The sequence below is a fragment of the Colossoma macropomum genome, unplaced genomic scaffold (assembly GCF_904425465.1).
Source record: "Colossoma macropomum unplaced genomic scaffold, Colossoma_macropomum, whole genome shotgun sequence".
Classification (NCBI taxonomy): Eukaryota; Metazoa; Chordata; class Actinopteri; order Characiformes; family Serrasalmidae; genus Colossoma; species Colossoma macropomum.
The window spans coordinates 11,867,198-11,891,268 of NW_023494788.1; the positions used below are offsets into that span (position 1 = coordinate 11,867,198).

Sequence of the window (24,071 nt, forward strand, 5' to 3'; positions counted from 1 at the left end):
GCGAATTAGAGGCTGACTTTAGCTTCGTATGCGATTTTCACCAACGTTATTAGTAACACGCGACGGTATTTTACCCCAAGCACTATGCAGTATAAAGGGAGAAAGCATAAAAACATAACCCTGAAACAATTCCTGACAAAGCTATTAAATACATTTTTCGACGACCACCTGCATGAGACGTAAAGACAAGGGACAAGTTTTTTGTGATTGTTAATATAACTGTGTTCATTCATTCATTCGTTTTTTTGTTTGAACCTTAGCGTAACGTTAAGCTTAACCGTCATAACAAGAAAATGCACCATATTTCGAATAAATTTCTGTGTGTGTTTAATTAATCAGCTGTAAATATCTATAGTTTGTACCACAAAATTACCATTTTAACACTGTGTTGGGGGAGGTGCTTGTGATTTTTTGAAAATCAGGGTAGGGTACGACCTCCGGTGACGTCACCGCCTTTCACTCCGCCGCCATTTATTACAGCGTGCAACCGCCATTTTAGATACACGGATCACAGAGCTTGTTGGCGGCAACTAAACCAGCGTGGAAATGGAAAACCAACTCTGCAAGCTTTTTGTCGGCGGACTTAATGTCCAAACCACCGACGAAGGACTGCGCAAGCATTTCGAGCAGTTCGGGCAGCTGACCGACTGCGTGGTTGTACAAAACCAGCAGCTGAAACGCTCCCGCTGCTTCGGCTTCGTGACCTACACCTCGCCGGAGGAGGCCGACTCGGCCATGGCAGCTAGGCCGCACGTCCTGGACGGCAACACCGTGGAGATCAAGCGAGCGGTGGCTCGAGAAGACGCTGGAAAGCCAGAAGCCCTTGCTAAGGTCAAGAAAATCTTCGTCGGTGGTCTCAAAGACGACATCGAAGATAGTCACCTTATTGAATGCTTCTCGCGGTTCGGCCCCGTCGAGAAAGCCGAGGTGATCACGGACAAAGAGACCGGCAAGAAGCGTGGCTTCGGCTTCGTCTACTTCGACGATAACGACTCGGCGGACAAAGCGGTCGTGCTCAAATTTCACACCATCAACGGGCACAAAGTGGAGGTGAAGAAAGCCCTGACCAAGCAAGAGATGCAAACGGCTGGCGGTCGTGGTGGCGGCCGGGGAGGACGAGGCGGACGCGGCATGGGAAGGCCCCAGAACGGCTATGGCGGTGGAAGAGGCGGGGGCTATGGCGGCGGCTACGGAGGTGGCTATGGCGGAGGCAACGACGGTGGCTATGGCGGCGGCTACGGTGGTGGCTACGGTGGCGGGTATGGGGGAGGCTACGGGGACCAAATGGGCGGCTACGGCGGCGGTAACGGCTACAATGACTTTGGAAGCGGCTATGGCCAGCAGTCCTCTGGCTATGGGCCAATGAAAGGTAACGTTAATTACTCGGGCAGAAGCAGCGCTCCTTACTCCCGCGGTGGTGGTGGTGGTAGTGGGTACGGCAGGGGGGGTTACGGAGGCTCGTATTAAGAGCGCATTTTAGGTCCGAGATTAAGAGCTGCTCCTTCCCCAGGACTCGAACTCCATTCATACAAGAATCTTCAACTAATCCAGCCTAGCTACAATATAGGTAGGGCGTACCTATGCGGCCTATACTATTAAATCCAGCGATCAAGTTCTTACAGCAGCTATACAACAGTCCATCGATCTCTTCCCTAACATACTAGGCGGATTTACAGCAAGTTAATAGGACTACTACTCTGGATCTTTACTTTTATCTGACTTCCCTTGGGTGGCAGGGGCAGGTTACCTGTCGGAGAACTGTTTTTACAAAGCTTATGTCTGAATTAAGTTAAGATTAGTCCACTTGCTTGTTAGCATAGGCATGTGTTTCCTCTTTTTAGCATATTGTATTGTATCTTGTGTCTTTTATTTTTTCATTTTTTTACCTGAGTTTATGAAGTGTTAAATCTGGGACTTAATGTAACAGAGTTAGCTCTGTCAATTTCCGTGCAGTTAATTTAATTTTTAGCCCTTAGTTCTGCTTTAACTAGGCTTGTTGGTCACTAGAGGTGAGCGGGCTTGGTGCATCTTTTCGCCCTAAAACGGATGAACTCTCCCTCGAGCTCAGAACCTGGCTGTGAGCGCAGCATGTAGAAGGACCAGGTCATGGTTCGTTCTCGTGTCACGTTCATCAGATATTCTACTCATCCGTTATAGTGACTGACATGTGATTCCCAATAAATGTCAAATAGTTGATTCGTTATTATGGAAAATATTGTCATGTTAAAGTGAACCTGTGTTCGTTGAACAGCCTGATAGGATTGATCTCGGCTTTGCCGGTTTTTCTACTTTAGTTTAATTCAGAAGAGGACTTAAGTTCCTTTAAATGCTTTGTCTCACTGTATTACTGAAAGGTATTGACCTATTAAATATTGTTTTTCAGTTACACTTAAACTGTATGTATTTCTATTAATAAAAGTTCCATTAGCCATTGTTTTATTGACACGATGAGCCTCATTGGGTGATTTTGAATAGACTAAACACATTAGCTTAGTCTCCAACTTGTAGACGAGCCTGGTCTCAGCCTCATTGTCTTTGTACTTTGATCATTGCTTCATCAAATGAGTGGGGAGTTTAATATTTCCCCAGCCATTAAATAAGGATGTTGTCTTTACTTTAAAATATGTCTAGAGCTCTGTTCCAATACTTTTAGTGATCAGATAAGACGGATCTATACCTTAGCTGTGTCCACTACTACTACGTCATTGGATTCTCCAGGGGTACTCCAGAGCTGTAGAAACCCAGCTGAAAGTCCATAGGATATTCGCACCAGGTTTCAGGTTTGTAGAAATACTTTATACACAAGACATTACATTGAGTGTGTCTTAAACACCATATGGATCCACCTGGAACAACTGAACTACTTACATCAGGTATTTGCTAGATGATCCAATAAAGCGTGCATGCAACATAAGTTTAAACATTTTTATTATGAACGTAAGTTTATTTGAGGATCATGTGAATGACTAAAGTGGTAATTAGAATATACTGTTGAATGTGTGTGAAGCTGTGGTACTACGCTTTAGTTATGTCTTAATCCAATATTTTAGACAATTTTCAGTTTAAGGTCTTACCGGAGTGTGGGGCTTAGTTCCTGTTTACTTGATGCATTAGTTCCAGATATTATTGACACCAAATGCAAGGAGATCAGCATTTTTATGCAAGGTTTGTGGCTTCAGTTATTTACCTTACATCTTATCAATACCCCCCTCCCTCATCATCTCGGTGTTTTGCTTGTGTTTTGTCCCTATACATTAATGGCACACTGAACGGACTTGGATATTGTTGATTGTTCTGTGCGTTAAACTGTAGTAGTAAACCTTTCATGGCTTTTAAGTAGTTTTAATCAGCACTGGTCTGGCCTGTTGAACTGTGTGAATGTGTGCAATTGTCAAACAAAAAAAAAACTTGCATTTTACCTCCCTTCCATGAATTAAGCAATACAATTTGCCCTGAAGGAATGACTGTGAATGGGTTTGGCCAATAGGCCTATTTAGTAAACTACCTAATTATTTGATAACATAGTAACATCTCTCTATCTTTTTCCCTGCAGAAATGGCAAAACTGCTGGGATTAAGTAATTTCATGGTTTTAAATCAAGCTGGTGGATGAAGTTTGACTGACCTGATAGATGTGGAAATCTCTGCCAGTAAATAAGGTAAGCATGTCACCTAGGAGGGGTGTGTGCGTGTGTGTCCAAACAGGTATTAATTTTTAACTTCTTTGAAAGTTATTAAAATCCTTTTTTTATTTTAAAATCTACCAAAGGCAATCTTCAGAAAGCAGTTGCTCCTGCCCAGGAGTACCTGGAGAGTACTTGGACAACACAGCACGGGTAAAACCATTTTGCATTTAAAATATTAATGGTACTGGGTTTTATTTAGATGTTACAGAATTACTGTGGAATTGCTTATTCTAAAAAGCAGAAAAACAGCTGTAATGGTAACTTTGCAAATTACAATATTTGCATAAGAATATTAATGCAAGTGTTTCCCACCTAATTCTTATGTTTTTTTTGTTTTTTTTTGTTTTTTTTTGCCAGGCTGCAGAGGCTCATACCATCGTTCTGTGCAACATGCCATGGAAGTGAAAAGATATTGCTCTGCCAGATCCCTCAGTTGAAATTTGAAACTGGTTGAAATACCAGAGCTAATGGAGTTCCATGTAGAAAATGAACTGTACTTTTACATGTTTGATGATTAAATAAAATATATGAATAAAATTGCTTGTCTTTTTTTTTTTCTTCTTCTTCTGTGGGGTGGGGGTGGGGGATATCAAGAACAATGACGATAGAGGCTGATTAGTTAATGCCATTTCTCCTATGAGCTATGCTGAGTTTACAGCATTTCAGCCCATTTTTCAAGGTATTGCAGAATAAAAGTCCTGCTCCAAGAACAGTGATTTTTGTCTCGCATTGCAGTGACCTTGACTTATATCTGTAATTCGGAAATTAGTACTGGGGAGGAGGCATAGTTGGGTCTGTTTGCTTGAAATTGGCAACCCCTGATTTAGATAGTGGTATGAATTACGTGTTAATGTATGTAGCATTACCTGCAAGAATACGATGCAGTTTGAAAGCATTGACCCAAAAAGGAGCCTGTGGTCAGTTCATTGCTGTAGTTTAACATATACTGAATTCTAGTTCAGGGCAATAATTCGCACTGGTGTGGTTACTCTACATTGCGACTTTGAAAGAAAGTTTGAGGGGGTTTCTTTAGAAGCTCGCCCATGTTAGCACCTCAGCCTCCTACGCTCACTGTTTCCCGGGTGATCCTTAGTGCGTTACCCGGCAACGTGGATACGCGCGGATTGGACGGTGCTGAGTGAGAGGGCAGCGAGCAGAGAGAAGGCTGGAAACTGCCTCAGAGTCTAACACTCAGCATGTAAACATTAAGCCCGCAGACTGTCAAAAAGGGCTGCCTCAAACACAAGAAAAGACAACCGAAAGTGCAGCGATAGATGGTAGTACTTGCTGACCACTAAACGGTCACTACAAGGGGAGTAGGGCGGAAAAGAAATCGAATAGTTATGGGCCTCGGAGCCGCAGCGGGATGAGCCATGTAGCCAGCTAGCAATTTTAACATCGTTAGCCATTTGGCTAGCTGTATAGTACTCCGGAAACATGGACTTTGTCGGGTAAGTGCTTGTCCTGAGGGCAGGGATACTGTCAAACGTCTTTAAAGAGTTCAGTAATGAAAATAACGAAACATAAACTTCTTTTTGAACAACTTCATGGGAACGCTTTTTGTGACCGAGTGTTGCTAACGTTAACATTAGCTAACTTAGCCAGCTAGCTCGGTGCCAGGTCTGTTTATGGAGACGAGAGATGGATAAGTACTATAGAGAAATAATTAAGTATATTGGCTGAGCCCGTTCCTTCTTAAATATAAAACTGCCTTTATGTTACCAGCATGTTCAACCTTAACATTAAGACTGTTACCTACAAAACAATGAGCAATAGTAACGTTGCTTCACATGTATTTAAAAAAAGCAAACTTAACAGACGTTGGGGAAATTAGTGGCCAATGATTACCACACACTGACAGTCTTGCATGGCACACATTGCATGACGAATGTACGTAACTCGTGTGTAAGTTTTTCCAGGTTGCCAGATATCTCATTAGTGCAGGACTTTGTGTTCTTGAAGAAAGTTGAAGTTGCAGCTGCTGTTTGCGTGCGCTTTAACTCAGTTAGCTAGAGATTCAGTTGATATATGCTGACAGCAATGTATAGAGTATGTATGTACAGCAGTGCTCATGTCATTACCAGGAGGCGAGTTACAGCTCTGCCAGGGTTTGATTCAGAGGAGGATGGTAGAGACCCAGGGATGCACACCTTCACGCATACGCATATGAAGAAAGCCTTCAGGTTAATGAACGACTTGAGAAGGTTTGTGCATGGCATTTAAGCGTACCCATTAAGCACATGTTTTAAGGATCACCAGTGTCTTCTACCCTAAAATACTCTAATGTAGGTTGATGACCTGGATCAGTTATATACTAAAATTCAGTCTATTCATTTTTTGTTGAATAATATTCAAAATATATTTTATTTCTTTCCACTTATGATCACAGCAGGAGGATGCTTTGCGATGTGCTGCTAGTAGCTGGAGAAGTGGAGATTCCTGCACACAAAGTGGTTCTAGCTTCCTGTAGTCCCTACTTCTGCGCTATGTTCACAGGTACTCTGTTTAGTAGGAGCTGTCGGTCACATCATGAAACGCATACCAAAATTAGTGCAGTAAATTTAAATAGCTCAGCGTGTTTGTCAAAATGTGATGAGCCATAACTTTAAGAACTTGGCTAAGCTACCTGCTACTGGATCTTATACATAGGATGTTTCCGTGTCTGCTTGTGTACCAGCAGTGAACAACATTAATTTAAATTCTTACTAACTGAGCCCATGACATGTGTCTGGTATATTTTTTAGAGATCTGTGTTCTGCATGTGAAGTCTGTCACTATGACCTTGAAAAGTGTTTCATTATTATTTTATGCCAAGGCTCTTTCCATGGTAGTGTGTTGATTCTGTGTTGTGTTTGCTGTGCCCAGGTGAAATGAGTGAAAGTAAGGCACCACGTGTTGAAATAAGGGATATGGATGGGCAGACACTCAAGAAACTGGTGGATTATATATATACGGCACAGATTGAAGTATCAGAAGACAACGTTCAGGTAGGTTAAACACAGTCGTTGACTTTATAGTTTCAGAATCTTAATGCACACTAATTCTGTACACAGTGGTCTCTATGCTTGTAAAGTTTGGCTTATCCACTTGCACATGTTCCCTTAACTCTTTGGGATTTTGATTGTGCCCTCTTTCCTGACTGCTCAGGCTTTGAGCTGTTTGAGGCTTGGCATTTCCTGTCATTATTAACAGGGGAAATGTGTAAAGAGCAGAGGAAAGTCCTGCCTGTGTTTACCACAGTTGCTGTTGTGCACTGATTGTTCAGGAGTGAGAGTGTGTTATTAAATTATATAATGCTTTCTTGCTTTAATTTGATTATGTCTGAGTACAGGGAACTGCTTTGCTACATGGACTACAGCTGTAGAGAACAGATGCTCTGAAAAGCCACATGGAGTTCTCTCCTGAGATTTAAGTGTATCATGGAATAGGCTTTGTGAAGCCAAGGAAAACAGCCTAGTTTTTTGTCTGGCAGTATGTAGAAATGCAGCAGTGGGAAATGTGGCTTTTATTGAGGAAAGCTGTGTCTGTCTGTGTGCTTTTGAACAGTGATGGGCATAGAGCATCTCTCTGTGGCTGTATGCTTTTTTTATATTGTGTATAACCCTACAAAGAGGATGATTGTGACCAACATAATATAGGGCTGAATGACAAAACGTAAAGCGCATTTTTAAAGATTGCAAGAGCTGCAATTAATTACATTCTACATACAGAGCTTGTGAACTGGCAGTCTGGCACACTACATTTAGCATGCAGACCTCAAGCCCATAAATATGCATGTGCTGCTGTTCTTGAGATGAAAAATAACATTAAAATCACAATACTGGTCAGAAGAATCACAGTTAGATATTTTCCCCAAATCGTTCAGCTGTACCATAACCCAGTTGGCCTCTTTCTCAGAATGATCAGGAAGTTATTTCTAATTGACCTGTACATGCATTACATGTACATTTAATTTCCATGAATCTGTCTTACCAAACAAAAAAAGTTGTTGATTAGAATTCTTGAACAATACTGACTGCATAGCAGAAATTTCAAGAAGCTATGCTGGGACACTCTGATCACTTCCTGCTACTTTACTTCCGTATCAACAGAAAACCAGCCAAAAACTGTTAAATTGTGGTCAACAGAGGCTGTGGAGACTTTAAAGAGTTATTCTGAGTGCACACTGTGGAGGGAGCTTTTTAATATGAGTGTAACTCTTTGAATTTGTGCTTGGACCTCATCATATATTCACTTCTGAAAAGACCTGTGCATTACACTGAAACTGAAAATCCATGGCAACAGCAAATCTTGTTTTAGTAGAGAATTTTCTCTATGCAGGAAGAAACATGTATACAGGGAGATATTAATCTATATAAGATTGTATGACACTAAATACAAACTTGATGTGGCATTAGGAAAGCACTAAAGCTCGTTCAATCAAATCATTTTTTTCCTTTGAAAGCAGAACTTCTCTCTGTTATCCCCCTTCCCTACTTATGAATATGTCTCCATTGTTCACCATTGCAGAAGAAGAAGAGGTGGGAACTACTTTCATTAGGCTAAACAAAAGAAAGGCAGCTTGAACCCATCACCTCTCACCTTCAGCAGAGTAACTGTGTTGATGTGAAGACAGAAGCTAGCACAGGAATCTTTAACATCTCTTTGAGACAATGCTCAGTTACACAATATTTTGAGAGGTGTTTCATCATTTCTGTTCCAAAATCGAAAAAGTAATCACACTTCGACTACACACTTCAGGCCCATTGCCCTTGTATCTCTGGCTGTGTAAAAGTTTGAATGCATCATGAACTGGAATTATGCACTTCACCACATATGGATCAACCGTAATGCAGTAAGTGAATTTGGATAAAAAAAAATAAATATATATATATATATATATATATATATATATATATATATATATATATATATATATTCAACATTTGGAGTCTCAGAACATGTATGCTTTGATACTGTTGATAGACATCAGGTCTACATTTAATACAGTTCACCACGTGCAACTTCTTCAGACTCCTGATTCTGTCACTGAGCTATTGCAGCACATGCAATTCAACATCCAGTAGCAAAATCACACAGTTTTCAGGGTGAACAGTACAAGCTCTCCTATACTGTCACTCTTCATAGGGAACACCCGAGGGTTGTGTTGGGTTGTGTTCACTTGCCCATTCTTTAGTCTTTTTTCAGAAGGGATACGGCAGTTCAAAACAGTGCTGTCAAGTTTTTCAAATATGCTGATGACGCCAGTATTATTGGACTGACCTCAGGAAAAAATGAATCCTCCTGCCGTGCTGGTATATGCTGTAACGTGATGCACGAACAATGATCTCATCCTCAGTACCTCCAAAATAAGGCATCTAAAATAATCAGATGTGACCTGTTATCCGTACAATCTTTGTGTACACCATATAACTTCAAAGGGCTTCAAAATCACCTCTGACACTCTAGTATTTTATCTGCTTCTGGCAGACAATACAAATCATAAAAGTGTGCCACTTCAGAAACAGTTTCTTCCTCTCAGCTGTCAGAGCACTCAACTCTTAATTGCACTTCAGTGACTGCTGCTTGACACTAGTTCTTTCAGTTTGCACTATTGTAATGTTGACACACACTACAGGGCATTTTTCTGCGGTATTTGTACAACTCAGACAGGAGTAGTTTTTATCATCATTATATGATACATCAGCATCTATTATGTCATTACTTTAAACATGCCCTGTCCTGCACTTTATTCTTACACTATATTGTTGACCTAGTTGCTTGTTCTTCATTATAGATTTATGTGCAAGTTTAGGACCAAGTCACATATTGTATAATCTTTCTGCCCAGGTGCTACTGCCAGCAGCCAGTTTGCTGCAGCTGATGGACGTGAGGCAGGTGTGCTGTGAGTTCCTGCAGGCTCAGCTCCACCCCACCAACTGCCTTGGCATCCGTGCCTTCGCCGACCTGCACGCCTGCACAGACTTGCTAAACCATGCCCACGCATACGCTGGTGAGCTTTTGTATAGCTGTTCAGTTTGGAGCATGTGGGAATGGAGCTGGAGAATAGGGCAGCTGAGTAACACGTGTTTTTATGTGTTTGTTTATGTGCTAAACAGAGCAGCATTTCTCAGAGGTCATGCTGGGAGAGGAGTTCATGAGTCTTTCCTTGCAGCAAGTGTGCAGTCTCATCTCTAGTGACAAACTGACTGTGTCCACTGAGGAGAAGGTAGCTTTTATTTTTTGTGTTTTAGGGCATCTTCACATTTGTCCTGAATATTTTAATACACACCCAGGACCAATTCCAGGCTCCTTTTGGGGGAGGGACTCATCAGAGATTTTTCACACAGGAAAATTTCTTGGAACTATGAATCATTTGCACAATTCATATGTCACTATTGTGCACACAGTTTTTGGGTAGTAAATGATTGGCAATTAAAATAGGACCATGCCTTTATTGTTGTTATGTTCCTTTGGTAGGCTGCCAACAATCAGTCAGTGATGAACAGTGGTCAGTGGATGACTGGCAAGTCCTAGTGCTTTCTGGATCACTCCCAGGCTCTAAAACAGCTTTCACACTCAGCCAAACATATCAAACACTCTGGGTAAACAGCCCAATAAAAATCTGTGTGAAAACGCCATAAATACAATCGTCGTCTATTCAGCGTTGTCTATTCATTGGGTTATCCTCCCAAAGAATAGACACCAGTTATTGATTGACACCGATAATCATCCACCAATTATCAGTTGCATCACTCTGTTAAACCCAATTACTCAGTTAAAAAATGTACCTTCTCAGTGGTCACTTGGCAGGTGCATACTGATAATGTATATGTAAAACATATATCTAAAATGTTCCTACCAGTCAGTCTTGCAGTAAAAAGCCTGATGGACACATCCATTTATACACATTTTTCCCCACCGTGTCTTTTATACATACTATTTAATGAAGTCTTTTTTGATCTTTTTCTAATAAAATATTTTATATGTTTGAAAGTCTGTACATAGTTTATTGTTTAGTTATGTCTTATTGTTTTTGTTGTTTGTTCCTTATTGTTTGTTTCTTTTTAAAAACTTGTGATTACTTGATTAATAGTCAAAATAATCTGTAGCTTACTGGATAGGTCTCTTAATCATTGTGTAGAGCTTCATTGTTGGTCATGATCCCAGCCAACTGTTCAGTGTTGGTATACATAGTTTGTTGAAGAGACTGCTGACTGAAGGCTCTGTCATAAACAGTCTGACTCGCAGGGCCAGCATGCTGTGGTGCAGAGGAAGATGAGCTGTGCATCAGTCAGAGCCCTCACACAACATTAGCTGCTCTGTGTCTCGCCTCCCAAGTTCATGCGCTCAGCTGCTGCCAGCTGTCATCTGCTATCGGCGCCAGCTCAGTGACTCTTGCGTCATGGAGCAGGAGATGTTGGAGCTTAGAGCTTATGTCTTTTTGTTTTCTCTTGCAGGTTTTTGAAGCCATGATTGCATGGATAAAGCACGATAAGGAGGCACGATTGGAGCACATGCCAAAACTCATGGAGCATGTTCGGCTGCCGTTATTATCGAGAGATTATTTAGTTCAGGTAGTTCCTGAAGTTCGCTTATACCATGTTCTTTGATAGAACTTTGACACATATGTTTTATTAAGTTTACCCTAGAATTATAGAAATATGGTGTTCTATGTTTCCTTGAAACCCCCTGCTGTATAATTGGGATATGTGTGTCTGAACAGATTGTAGAGGAAGAGGCTTTGATCAAGAACAACAACACATGTAAGGACTTTCTCATTGAAGCTATGAAGTACCACCTGTTGCCTGCAGACCAGCGGCATCTGATAAAGACAGATAGGACACGACCACGGACACCAGTCAGCTTACCTAAGGTGTGAACTGTTGTTTGAGGATACACACTCTAGCGTGCTCAGCCACGTAAAGTTACATTGTGTCTAGTTGTTCTCTTGTACCTCCTCTGTGAAGATAAATTCTTTCACTCACAGTTTAGGTACTAAAAGCTTCTGATTAGGTGTAGGGATTGCCTATCACTCTGTGCTCCTGGCTTCCATTTTTTTTCCCTTTTAACAAACCCGTTTGGTGAGACATGGAACTTAACCGACCAACCAGATTATGTTGTAGTTTGTTAACATTAACCCATGACAATACCTGTTGTGGTGGTGTGGTGACTGTGGTGGTCCCCACTGCTGAGCTGGTGCACTGGCATCATAGATGCTGTTCAGTTCGTTAGTTTGTAGCTGTCACTCTTTAAAATAATGTCTTTAAGTTAAATAAGCTACCGTTACACTGAGAGGCTATAACTGTAGTAGCTAAACAGTTAACTAGTGACAATCTAGATTGGATGATGTCAGGACAGGCCAAATCATCCTCACAGGTTTTTGGTACTGAAGGATGCTTGTTAATTGTAAATACTAAGAATATACAGTAAACATGTTTGTTGTTCTGGCCACAATTGATTAATTATAATTATAAATTTTTGTATCTTGTCTACCCCTGCTTCTGATAGATGGAGTTGTGAGGAAGTAAAATCATTTCCCTGTTTCCCCCACCAGGTGATGATAGTGGTGGGTGGCCAGGCCCCTAAAGCTATCCGCAGCGTTGAGTGTTACGACTTTCAGGAGGATCGTTGGTACCAGGTGGCCGATCTGCCTTCTAGACGCTGCCGAGCAGGTGAGTCTCCCTTTTGTGCTCCTGTCTTTGCTCAACGCTCTCCATGTGGCTTTTTGTCCTTCTGATCCTTTGTGTGCATGTGTATATGCTGTACAGGTGTGGTGTTCATGGCTGGTAAGGTGTATGCAGTGGGGGGCTTCAATGGTTCTCTGCGTGTGAGGACGGTGGATGTGTATGACGGTGTAAGGGACCAGTGGAGTGCGGTTCCTAGCATGCAGGAGCGCCGCAGTACTCTTGGGGCAGCCGTGCTGGGGGACCTGCTCTACGCTGTCGGAGGGTTCGACGGCAGTACGGGTACAGCTAGTGTTTCCACGTTGTTATTATCTAGTCTTTCCCATCTTTATTATTACTGTACTAACACAGAGCATCAAACACCATGTTCTACACTGAAACATAAGTGGTGATACTTTGTTTTCCAAAGCCATTGCTGCACAATGCAAACTTTAAACAGATTACTACAAGTGCCAGCAATACAGAAGCGTTTGAATAAATGTAGGCATGGATGTCACTAAGATTTTATTGATACTACTGCTCTTATCAGTAAAGCTTATCTGTTTATCTAAGCTTATCTAAGCTACTCTTATCAGTTCTTGTTTTATTTTATTTTTATCAAAAGTACACTAACAGCACAACCATGTACACTGACTTTATCGTAGCCAGTGTTTTCCAAATTTATAATCGGTTCCCATTCAGAATCGGATACTGGGGGCATTTATAGTTGCATGAAAGGTGTTTATTGCTTGGCTTACTGGAACCGTGCTCCAGTAATATGAGCTGTATTAGTGACAGTGGATTACACTGAGCCTGGTTCAAGGCACGGCTTTGCTCTCAGAAATGTGATGCGTCATTGTTTTTGTGTATCTCTGATGTTTTTCAAGTGACGTGTAGGCATTACTACACATACGCATGCTCACTTGCTCCGGCCTCTCTCCAGGCTTGTCCTCAGTGGAGGCGTACAACCCCAAGACTAACGAATGGGTGTTTGTGGCTCCCATGAACACCAGGCGTAGCAGTGTGGGCGTAGGAGTGGTGGACGGTAAGTGTTCATTTTAATTGTCTTTTGCTGAACGACCAACTGTAGTCATAGTCAAGGCCTCTATGTTATCATAGAGACATTTATTTTTACGTGGTCATTTTTAACAGGACTTTGAAAGTTTTTTTGATGTTCATCAACATTGAATTTATTTCAGTATGCCATGCTGTGAAAATGGGTCAAGGTGGGTCAGATGATGTATGTGTTTTCAGGAAAGCTGTATGCGGTGGGAGGTTATGATGGGGCATCCCGGCAGTGTCTGAGCACTGTGGAAGAGTACAATCCTGTTAGTAATAAATGGGGCTACGTTGCTGACATGAGCACCAGGCGAAGTGGAGCAGGTATGACTGGCTGATTTGAAATGTTAGCACCAAACTGGAGTTAAACGAATAACAACTGGATTTTGTACTTAGAACTTGGTGTAGATATCTTCCATTTTTGAATAAGGAATTGACTCCTAATGACTGACATGCTGTTAATTGAATGTGTATACAATTTGTTCTGTGTGTGCAGGGGTTGGAGTGCTTAATGGACAGTTGTATGCTGCAGGAGGACATGATGGTCCCCTGGTGAGGAAGAGTGTAGAGGTGTATGACCCAGCCACCAATACTTGGAGGCAGGTGTGTGACATGAACATGTGCCGGAGGAACGCAGGTAAGCAGCTCCACCACCATGGAATCAGCTAAATACACAGAAGCAGGAAGTCCAGCAACCCTTTGAGCTCTAGTTAAGAGTTTATTAGTAGTACTATTACAAGCTATGTGCATCTTCTAATTGGACTTTGTTTGTATGCAGGAGTGTGTGCCATAAATGGCCTGTTGTATGTGATTGGTGGAGATGATGGCTCATGTAACTTGTCCTCTGTGGAGTACTACAACCCTGCTACGGATAAATGGAGCCTCATTCCCACCAACATGAGCAACGGACGCAGCTATGCAGGTTAGCTTCGCTCACTCTCCATAGAACCCCGGTTCTGAAACTGTCCTTTTTTTAAAGTAAGGTATCGTTTACAGTTAACAGAATAAACAACACACAAACAGAGTGACAGTAATCAAGCTGGAGGGGAGAGGTACATGTTCTGTAAAATCTTTTAGCCACATGAGAAAATTATATTTAAAAAGCTTTTTAATTGGACTGTTAGTGTTTCTTTTCTCAGAAAGAAAGCCACTATTAGAATAAATGGACACAATATTAATACAGTAAGAACTGATTGTATGTATGTATTCAACCTTCTCCTTGTGGCAGCCCACTATTAATTGTAGAAATCATCCTATACCTGGTTGGTCTACACAGCTCTTCATTAAATTACATCAGGTGTGCTGGTGGCAGATTTTAACAAATATATGCAATAACCGGGAGCATTGGGGAAAAGTTGTGAACCAATCTTAGTTCTCTGCTGACTAGCTCACAAGATATCAACTACTGTTTTTGGAAACAAATTCTTGTTACTTTGTGCTGCTTTAATGTGTTTCTTTTATTAATTGTAATACTATGCAGTAATATTACAAGCAAAACACATTTACTGCCCAGATAAATGTTTTTTAACTAAGACTTAGTTATGTACAGTTGCACAGTACTGTTCTGTAGCTTCTGTCTGTTTGTACGTTTTTACTTATTTCATTTCTATTTCAGGGGTGTCAGTTATTGACAAACCATTATGACTAAGGGCTCTGGTGAGCAGGACCCCACTGACATGCGTAGAGAATGGCTGTAGTAGACATACAGTCATTTGAAGCTAGTCTGTGGGAGCAGGCGTGCTGGGGACAGGCTCTTCCTGCTCTGGTCACTCTGACCCTGCGCTCACCATGAAAACAGCTTAAAGCACACCATCACGCAGACTGACCGCCAAAATGTAAGACCAGGCACGCACATGCTGAGCCCTGTGGCCTCTCTCTCTTCAAACGGTGCCATTTACCACCACTGATTATCTGAGAGGCCACATGCCCCCCTGCCCGTTTTCATGAGTTCACAGTCAGACTGAATGAGTTCTCAGATAAAGCAGCCTGCCTGACTGGAGCCAGCGGGTGCTAAAGGATGGTCTAAATGAAGTGAGACAGCTGGGGCTGGATTGGTGTGGGAAACTGGACTGCAGCTACAGAGCATGCCAACTCCTTCTCTGCTCTACTACTGATTTACAACACACTGAGGAAACCACTGCCTCTCAACCCGTTCTAAAAGTGATGAGGGCGTTCGAGGGCAGAGCCTAAAAATGGGTCCTCACGGTCTACAGCATAACTACAGTCTTACTCACACCCACAACTTTGGCACCTGTTCAGCCATCAGGAGAAGCATGTATCACAGCATATCATTCTCATAACATGACTGAGCTGGATCTGGACTGAAAACGCTACCATCACTCTGTTTCTGCTCTCATAAAGGGATTTTACTTTTCCTTTCTAACCGTGTGACTGTTTTTGATTCAGTGATAACAGGGTTTTAACACAGACTAAGAAGTACTGTAGAAACAACACTGCAAAGAAGTGAACACTAACTGGAGAGCGGTTTAAGCCAGCTGCTTTTTGTGCCATTATATATTTAATGCATAGTATATCGAAACTGGGACTCAAACACCTCATAATTGTGGGAAATGTGCCAAATATAACATGGATATGTCAACTGCATATAAGCACTTTTATTAACGAGGCTGTCAGTAATCATAAAACCAGAGCAAGACATCAGACATACGATGCTTAGATACATTACGGGGTCCAGATATTTGTTTTCAGGTTGATGGTTCACTCAGTCTCTTAAGTTACATACTGAACAGCAGTGACTTGTCTAATGATATTGCACTGTAATTTGATATGAATTTGAAAGAGCCAGTACATGTTTTAATGGCAGTGAAATGTCACTGTAGGTAAGGAGGATAATGCAACGTTATTGTAAGCACAATGGATTTTAAGCATTTTTTGGCCTGTATCTCTTGTCAGGTATTGGTTAACATTTTAATGTTCTTCTAACGATGTTAATTTTCATAGAAACAGGAGGTTCTGTTGCAGTAACAATAAAATCAATAAGGATTTGGAAGTCGCAGTTCACTAATGAGTTCTGGAAATCTAGATTTTAGACAGTTTTGCTATTTTAAGAAAACAATTAATAATTGAATTTGCTTAATGGTCTTAAAGTTTCTTGAATTATAGATTTTGGCTACATTTATTTAAGTGCACTGAAGAACCTGATCTTTAAGTGATTACATAACTGGAGCAAACTGATCTTTAGTTGTTAAAATATTTATTTAAATATAAATTTTCACTCCTTCCACTTCCACACTTACTAACCCTAAATCATGCAGGTTGGTTCACTGCAGCCTCAGCCGCTTTTTGAAAAACAGTATTAACTCAGTCCTTATATTTTCAGCACAGCAAGACTATGCAGTTAATATCACTCTAGATTGAAAGCTGCTGGGCCTGTCAGAACTGATGAAGTGTGACATAGATGTCTTAAATGCAATTATCAGAGGCTTCCCAGCTCTGTAAATGGCGTTCCGCTGTATAATCTATGGTTTTTGGATTACTCTAAAGTGGTGTGCACAATAGATTTTAATGTATTTCTAAATCAGTGTATCATTAAAAGAATGATTAAACACTGTGCTTTGCCTGGAGACTTTTCTTAATTAATCCATTTATTCCCATATTAATGTAATGTGTATTCATTATATTATGTTATGTTGAACACTGAATTTCAAGCCTCACAGCAGTGTTGCTGTCATCTCATCTGTTGGCCCCTAGAGGGCAACAGTCAGCTCTGTTTAATCATGAAGGTTTCTGCCACCAATGCTGTTCTTAGCATGAATTCCATGCCAGTTATGCAGAAATCTAATATATATGTGTTGTGTACATATATGTATCAAACACTGGCTGTATATGCATAATATATGGATCATACATATACGCCTGTTAGATGGGTGAACACACCCTGACCAGCCACTTCATTAAATACACCTCCTTGTTTCTGCACTCTTTGTCCGTTTTATCAGCTCCACCTATCATATAGGTGCACTTTGTAGTTCTACAGTTACAGACTGTAGTCTATCTGTTTTTCTGCCTAATTTATTACCCCTTTTTCACTCTGTTTTTTAATGGTCAGGACCCTCAGAAGACCACCACTGAGCAGGTGTTATTTGGGAGGTGGACCATTCTCAGCAATGCAGTGACACTGGCATGGTGGTGGCGTGTAAGTGTGTGTTGCGCTGGTACGAGTGGCTCAGACACGGCAGTGTGGATTTTTTAAACACTGTGTCCACTCACTGTCCACTCTATTAGACACTCCTACCTTGTCATTCCACCTTGTAGATGTAAAGTCAGAGACAGTAGCTCATCTGTTGCTGCACAGTTTGTGTTGGTCATCCTCTAGTCCTTCATCAGTGGTCACAGGACGCTGCCCACAGGATGCTGTTGCCTGGATATTTTTCGTTGTTGGACTATTCTCAGTCCAGCAGTGACACTGAGGTGTTTAAAAGCTCAGCACTGCTGTGTCTGATCCCCTCAGACCAGCGCAACACACACTAACACACCACCACCACATCAGTGTCACTGCAGTGCTGAGAATGATATGCCACTCAACTAATACATAATCTGTATTGGTCCTGTGGGGGTCCTGACCACTGAAGAACAGGGTGAGGGGGCTAATAAAGTATGCAGAGAAACAGATGGACTACAGTCTGTAATTGTAGAACTACAACGTGCTCCTATATAGTATGTGGAGTTGACAAGAAAGTGGACAGTGAGTGTAGATACAAGGCGGTCGTTGGCCAGTGTACATGCATAATATACGAATCATACATATACATCTGATGTGTGGTTGAATATATGCTAGTATAGTTATTATTGTTCCTGTTTTCCATTTGATTTTTAATATTAAATTATTAAAATTCATCAAGGAATTATATAAGTAACTTAATTGATTGAGTAATATGTGCCATCCATAAATCAATGTTTTCTATGATTTATTGTCAAATATATGTACACACATATGCTTGTATATGGTGATACATGGCTGAAATATGTCCCATATTTGAAAATGACCAATTTCAAATAAGTTGGCATATATGTTGTATATGTCTATGTGTGACTAATATAATTTAAATATAAGGAAAATCCATTAATGCCACTATACATCATATATTTGAAATCTATATATTGCCATGTATCACATTTCTGTTTGAGCTAGTGCTGGTTTAGCTGGTTATGCTGGTTAACCAGATACTAACATCCAGAAAACAAACTAACATCCAGCTATGCCAGTTTCTCCTCACTGCTACAGAACTGCTTTCTTGTCTCTGCCCTGTCCGTGAGGTCCAGCAGCCTTAATCATACCCTGCTATAAAACCTTTTCTATAAAAACAGTAGGGATGCACCAATATGGTAATTCTGGGCCGATGCCAATATCCAGTAACTTTCAACAACTATTGATGTGATGCCAATTCATAAACATTTATAAAATGTAGATATTGGGACTAACGTAGACTAACATTACAGAGAAATGTATTATTTATTTCTGTAGGGTTACAAATGCAGAAAAAGAGTAGACTGCAGACATTTTATCATAGAAGCCCAGCATCACCCACACATACTGCTCCTCCAGAGTATCATTTTGTTAAACTGTTTGCAATGTTAGTCAAATGCAGATAAAATTTAACAAATAACTGCAGATACTGATGTGATTGTAATATCTTCATGTGTCCCTGAAAAACACTCAACCTCTAGTTTTATGAAAATGGTCTTGCCTAATCTAGAAAAAGGCCAGATCCTAGAAGTAATGGAGGATATTCAGTCTGCTTTATTGGTACATATTCTAATTTTGTGTCAAAACAAAAATCAGAGCCAAACAGTGTCCCAGTGTCCTATGCAACATTTCTGCATTACTTTCACAATGCTTGCAAATGCAGTAATGAGTTATAGTATATATTTATAAACGAAAACAAATCATTCTGAAGTGTATCTGTAAGTCGAAATATAGAAACACACATCACTAAGCTAATAATATGAAATGAGTGGGTGGCAGCAGAAGGTTACAAATAGTTACACAACCTTCATTTTATCAGCCTCATCAAAGCCAACTAAAGAGCTAAGATTTGTATTTAACCTCTGCTGGACCTCTCCTCACTTCAGCTCTTCCTCATTTCTTTTACAAATCTTAGAAATCTACTAAAGGCCATGCAGACTTTCAATATGAATCTTCTGAGTATCAAAACAGTTGTCGTTGCCTTTTCTTATTTTCAGTAACTTTAGGGACAATGAAGATGAAGAAAGAAAAAAGAAAATAAAAGGATTGAATCACAAGCCATTTATTGAAAATGCACATACTGGATACAGAAGGCCTCTCATTCTGTTGATAAAGACCTCAACGCTAGGTTATTGCTTCTTTTCCATGGCACAAAAAATAGAAACACAAGTTTTTGCCATGCGAACACACTACTGACAAGCTTTTACAAAACAATAAGCAGATGCTTAGCAAATACAGGTACTACACTGTATAGATGCATCACTGCAAGTGAAGGTTAAAAAAAGTACAAAATAATGCTCATTACAAAAAAAGAACATCCTCATATGACCATCACAAAGTGATACACAGGGGCTTAACATGCGTGAAATTACCAACACGTCCTTCAGATACATGTAGTGCTTCAATATACAAGAAACAAGTTTAACAAAAACAATAATAAATGGGCTGCATTCTCAGAATGCTGTGCAAATAACGTTCATTAGCTCCCAAAGCCGCTCTAAACCCATCCTGTTTCGACTCACTTCAAAGCAATATGCTGAATTTAACTCAGGCAGTAACCTAACAGCTGCTAACCCATCGAGTGCATCTTTGGAGTACGGCTGCTCCCTACCGTTTGCCTTTTTACCCCAAGGAACGAACAGACACAGGTCACAGACGTCTTTACAGACCAAAGCACTAACATTTTCCCAGATTCATGACCATTACAAGTGTCCACTGTTTCTTCCTTAATGCCCAGATAACCTAATGTGAGTATTTCAACAGTGCCTTTCACTTTAGAGTTGCTTCTACACAAGCGAGGAAAGCTTAAACATGAACACATCTATATTAATGGTTAATGATTTAACTGACAACATGATAAATACATGACTGCTGCCCTGGCAAGGCTGCGGATTTGTGATTACCAACTTTAGGACATAAAAGGTCTCCAAGAAGCAGTGTACAGTAAAAAGACAGAGTGAAAGGTGGAGGGTCTTCCTTCCCCTTAGCTGGAGTTACAGTGGAACTGCAGAAATAGACTGAACTTCAACTCCGAATTATTCAAAGTGTCCTCCAAGAGAGCGAAACCTCAAAAAATCATCTGTTTAAACAGTCAACTGCAATAAGCAAGTGAAATTAACCGCAGGGCTTGGCATGCAGTCATGGTGCTAAGTTTCATTCTTGCTTAGCTTAAGTAATGTTGATGGAATGTAGGTTTAAGGTGAGCCAGTCATCAGTAAAGTCACCTGTGACTCCCGTCTCAAGCATCTGACAGTGTGCGCCCGTTTTCAGCTACATTTCTGAATTCTTAAGCATGACTGCAAGCCTTCCCGGATCAAAGTCGCTTGCTGACATTAAGCAGGGCTGGGAAGGGTTTATTGAGCGCCTCAGGAAGGGGGTCAGTAAAGCTGCTCCGTCCCAAAGGACACAACACTGTTCTACACTTTGAGTGCAGCAGTGTGGTCTTGTACCAGAAGTGCGTTTAACGACAACTCAGGAGTGAGATAGGAGTGAATACTCACTCCCAATTAACTCTCTCACTGACAGCGTGAACATGTCCTCTCCTCTTATCAATCTCATGCCATCTGCACCTGTACATTTGGCATATTCATGTTTCCAGTCTGTCACTTCCATTAAAGTCTTATACAGATATATCAGAAATCTGACTACTGAGCAAGAACACAGAAAAAAGGATATAAATTAAATACACATCTAGTTACATATCGTTAATATACTAATCAACCATGCAGCCAGAGAATAACAAATACTATATGATAGTCTATCTGGCTGCTTCGTTTTTTTTCGTCAGTCTGATACAACGCTGAGAATCCACGTGTACATTATTAGAAAACAAAAGTAAAAGAGCACCAACATATCCTTATGTATATCTTGTGTTAGAGAAAAAGAAAGAAAGAAAGAAAGAAAGAAAGAAAGAAAAAACACCGACATTCATTTACAGTACCGTGTCTGTCAGTAACATTTAAAAAAAGAGGACATACTGTAATATAGAAATATATGCATACATACAGTATGAATTTACATCGTGAGTTTAGAGATACGTATAGTTCTGTCCAAAAGAACGCACGCTGATAGCGTTAAAGCTCCCCGGTGTTCGGGGAGGTAGCTTGAATCCATGGCATGAGTCTGTAAAAGATGTTGACCGTTACTGCGGTCATAAGTTCTGCTCCAGAGACATTCTCGTGAGCTGGTTCCAACACCAAGCGTGTCCCTCTTCATTCCGAGCATTTCTCACTACAACACAACAAGGTCAACGTAACGAGAAAAAGAAAGAAAAACTAAAGTCTGAACACCAAATGTAGACGGAGGCAGAGAGTAAAAGGGAAGACAGAAAAGTTGAGTTAGATGATTGTTAAGATTGTTGGATGGTAGGTTGAGGATGTGAAATGTTCCCCTTCTTCAAGAGCACTGATGGGGTTTCTTTGAGATGATGGGGCAGCGGTAACGGGCTGTTGGCTGCAGGGGGATGGCGCAGGGCCAGGCTGATGCAGCATGATTGGCTCCCTGCGTTCTAGATGGACTTGGAGGAGTCTTGCTTGCTGATGAGGACCTCAAGCAGACGTAGTTTAGCTTTGATGCGTTTATACTCCTTGTACTCGTCCATCATGGGCATGCGGTCCTCCTTCTGTACGTTTCTGTGGAGACAGTAGGGTCCACATTAAGTGGCTTCATCGCTTCAGCTGGCCTACTGTTTACTTCACTGTAAGAGTATCATCCTTCTTGAATAAACACTACAGTGGTGCGCTGTCCAGAAGCTGGAACAGGGATAAGCCAATATCGCACTAATCTACTGCTGACGCTGTCTGCACTGGAGCTCAGAGCTGATGTGTGTCTATGTAGTTTGCGTGAGAAGACGCCCTCAACTTCCTGAGACAATTCTGTTTGTGCTCGATGAACCTGCTGACTGATGCTCATTCTAGAAAGCCTGATTCAGCTGTCGTACCCTTTGTACACATGATCTGTGACCTACCTTCCGTTCCGTTGGTAGAACTCGTCCTCAAACTCACGAATGGTCCTCCTCAGCTTCTTCTTCTCTGCTCTGGCTTTCCACAGCTGCTCCAGGAGCTCAGGCCTGCAGGACACAGAAGACGTTGTTACTTAATGTTTGGTGTCCGTCTATTTTAGAACAGAGCTTCAAGTCCATCAAAGTATCCTCAGATACGAAGAGTAAGTTTCCTAAATGATGAGCTCAGTCACTCCTTTGTTCGCAGGAAAAAAGGCAATTTATAAACTGCTTTAAGTTTAATATGTTGTAAGGGACATTCCAGTCAAAATGAAAAATGTAAACATTACTGCATCTGTTGTAAACATGCCTGCTTGATACCTAATGGCTGTATAATATGTACGTGTAAGAGCATGCTGGGTGCTGTAGTGTGAGAACACTGATGAACAAAAAACACAAAGGACACAAAATAAACAATTATGTCAAACCACTGAAGCAGAAGGATGCAATTCTGCTCTGCAGAATATTACATAAGATTTTTAAACGCTAGGTGTCCTTTTGACAGGCAGTGTACATGGAGCTTAATTGTTCAGGAGCCTTACACTAAATCAACAGGAAGTTGTGTGGACTCTAAGCTTTGCTGAGTAGTAAGCAGCATGACCTCCTGCCCACACAGCAATATTAGGTGTCAGGTGAGATCAAAGTGTAGTGCTGTGTGAGGATAAGCAGGTGACGAGGCTGTGTGGCACTTGAACTAGCTGGACTTGGGCCGAGCTGTCTATGTAGTCCATTTCCTTCTAAAGGGATTATGGCCTTATCCAGCTTGAGGCTTTGAGGTCAGTGACTCTTACAGACGACCAGGCCCTCGGCAGGTGCTTTAAATAGGCAGTCATATGATTTGTGCGTGAGAGGATTGCGGCCATGCGCTCGGGGTATGCAGGCGTGCAAAGCTAAAGCTAAGCAGCTTTAAAAACTGGCGTCTTGCACTGATCATTAACAATTTTGTTAAAAGGTCAGAATGCAGTTTGGCTGATTAATGACTGTATTGCTTATTTGTTGGTATTAAAGGGTCAGTGCAATTCTTCAAACTTACATGGATGAAGCATTGGAGCTGGACAGACGCAGGTCAAGGGTCAGCTTGCCCGAGCTCTCCTCCATCTTGGGCCTCAGGATGCTCTCCGGCTGAGGCTGCTGGGAGCTGGGGCGAGCTGCTGGGTCCAGGGCAATAATGACATCTGACCCCTCACTTTGCATTCCTCTGATTTCTAGATCTCCGCCACCATCCTCTTCCTCCTCTTCCTCCTTGATCTCATCACAGAAGTGGGCTGTCTCACCCTCGATTATGGGCTGCAGGGTCTGGTTGCGTCTCTTGCTTGAGGGGGAGGCCTATGAGGGGAGCGAGGGAAGGAGGGGTGAGGCTATTTTGGTTTTAAAGGCCCCAAGGCAGCTCATGTGAGATTTGAGACACATTTGGTTGGAAAGCATTTATTAGCAAAAAGATCAGGATAACTAATGTAGAACTGGCATGCATGCATG

At 41.3% G+C, this 24,071-nt stretch overlaps 3 protein-coding genes across 3 annotated transcripts in view; 2 read left to right on the plus strand and 1 right to left on the minus strand.

Moving 5' to 3' along the window:
* Window positions 1-466: 466 nt before the first annotated feature.
* On the plus strand, window positions 467-4,222 carry hnrnpa0a (heterogeneous nuclear ribonucleoprotein A0a). The gene is made up of 4 exons (XM_036568476.1): window positions 467-1,369; window positions 3,554-3,658; window positions 3,769-3,835; window positions 4,043-4,222. Exons 1-2 carry the CDS (start codon window positions 547-549, stop codon window positions 3,610-3,612), a joined length of 882 nt encoding a protein of 293 aa, XP_036424369.1. The 5' UTR covers window positions 467-546; the 3' UTR covers window positions 3,613-3,658; window positions 3,769-3,835; window positions 4,043-4,222.
* Window positions 4,223-4,789: 567 nt separating this feature from the next.
* klhl3 (kelch-like family member 3) lies at window positions 4,790-16,962 on the plus strand. The gene is made up of 15 exons (XM_036568477.1): window positions 4,790-5,136; window positions 5,770-5,889; window positions 6,075-6,181; window positions 6,551-6,672; window positions 9,515-9,677; window positions 9,784-9,893; window positions 11,125-11,241; window positions 11,391-11,540; window positions 12,222-12,339; window positions 12,436-12,633; window positions 13,274-13,375; window positions 13,585-13,713; window positions 13,886-14,026; window positions 14,168-14,311; window positions 15,005-16,962. The coding sequence occupies exons 1-15, from the start codon at window positions 5,123-5,125 to the stop codon at window positions 15,031-15,033; spliced, it is 1,764 nt and encodes a 587-aa protein (XP_036424370.1). The 5' UTR covers window positions 4,790-5,122; the 3' UTR covers window positions 15,034-16,962.
* A 2,680-nt stretch (window positions 16,963-19,642) lies between these two features.
* fam13b (family with sequence similarity 13 member B) overlaps window positions 19,643-24,071 on the minus strand; it is a 46,767-nt gene continuing 42,338 nt past the window's right edge. Inside the window, 3 exon segments of the mRNA XM_036568479.1 lie at window positions 19,643-22,227; window positions 22,563-22,664; window positions 23,629-23,921. Coding sequence (XP_036424372.1) covers window positions 22,104-22,227; window positions 22,563-22,664; window positions 23,629-23,921 — 519 coding nt within the window. The 3' untranslated portion in view covers window positions 19,643-22,103.

Coding starts and splice junctions, on each gene's coding strand:
- hnrnpa0a (XM_036568476.1), top strand. CDS start 547: ATGGAAAACCAACTCTGCAAGCTTTTTGTCGGCGGACTTAATGTCCAA. Junction 1,370..3,553: donor TGGCTATGGGCCAATGAAAG/GTAACGTTAATT, acceptor TTTTCCCTGCAG/AAATGGCAAAACTGCTGGGA.
- klhl3 (XM_036568477.1), top strand. Junction 5,890..6,074: donor TTAATGAACGACTTGAGAAG/GTTTGTGCATGG, acceptor TTATGATCACAG/CAGGAGGATGCTTTGCGATG. Junction 11,242..11,390: donor CGAGAGATTATTTAGTTCAG/GTAGTTCCTGAA, acceptor GTGTCTGAACAG/ATTGTAGAGGAAGAGGCTTT.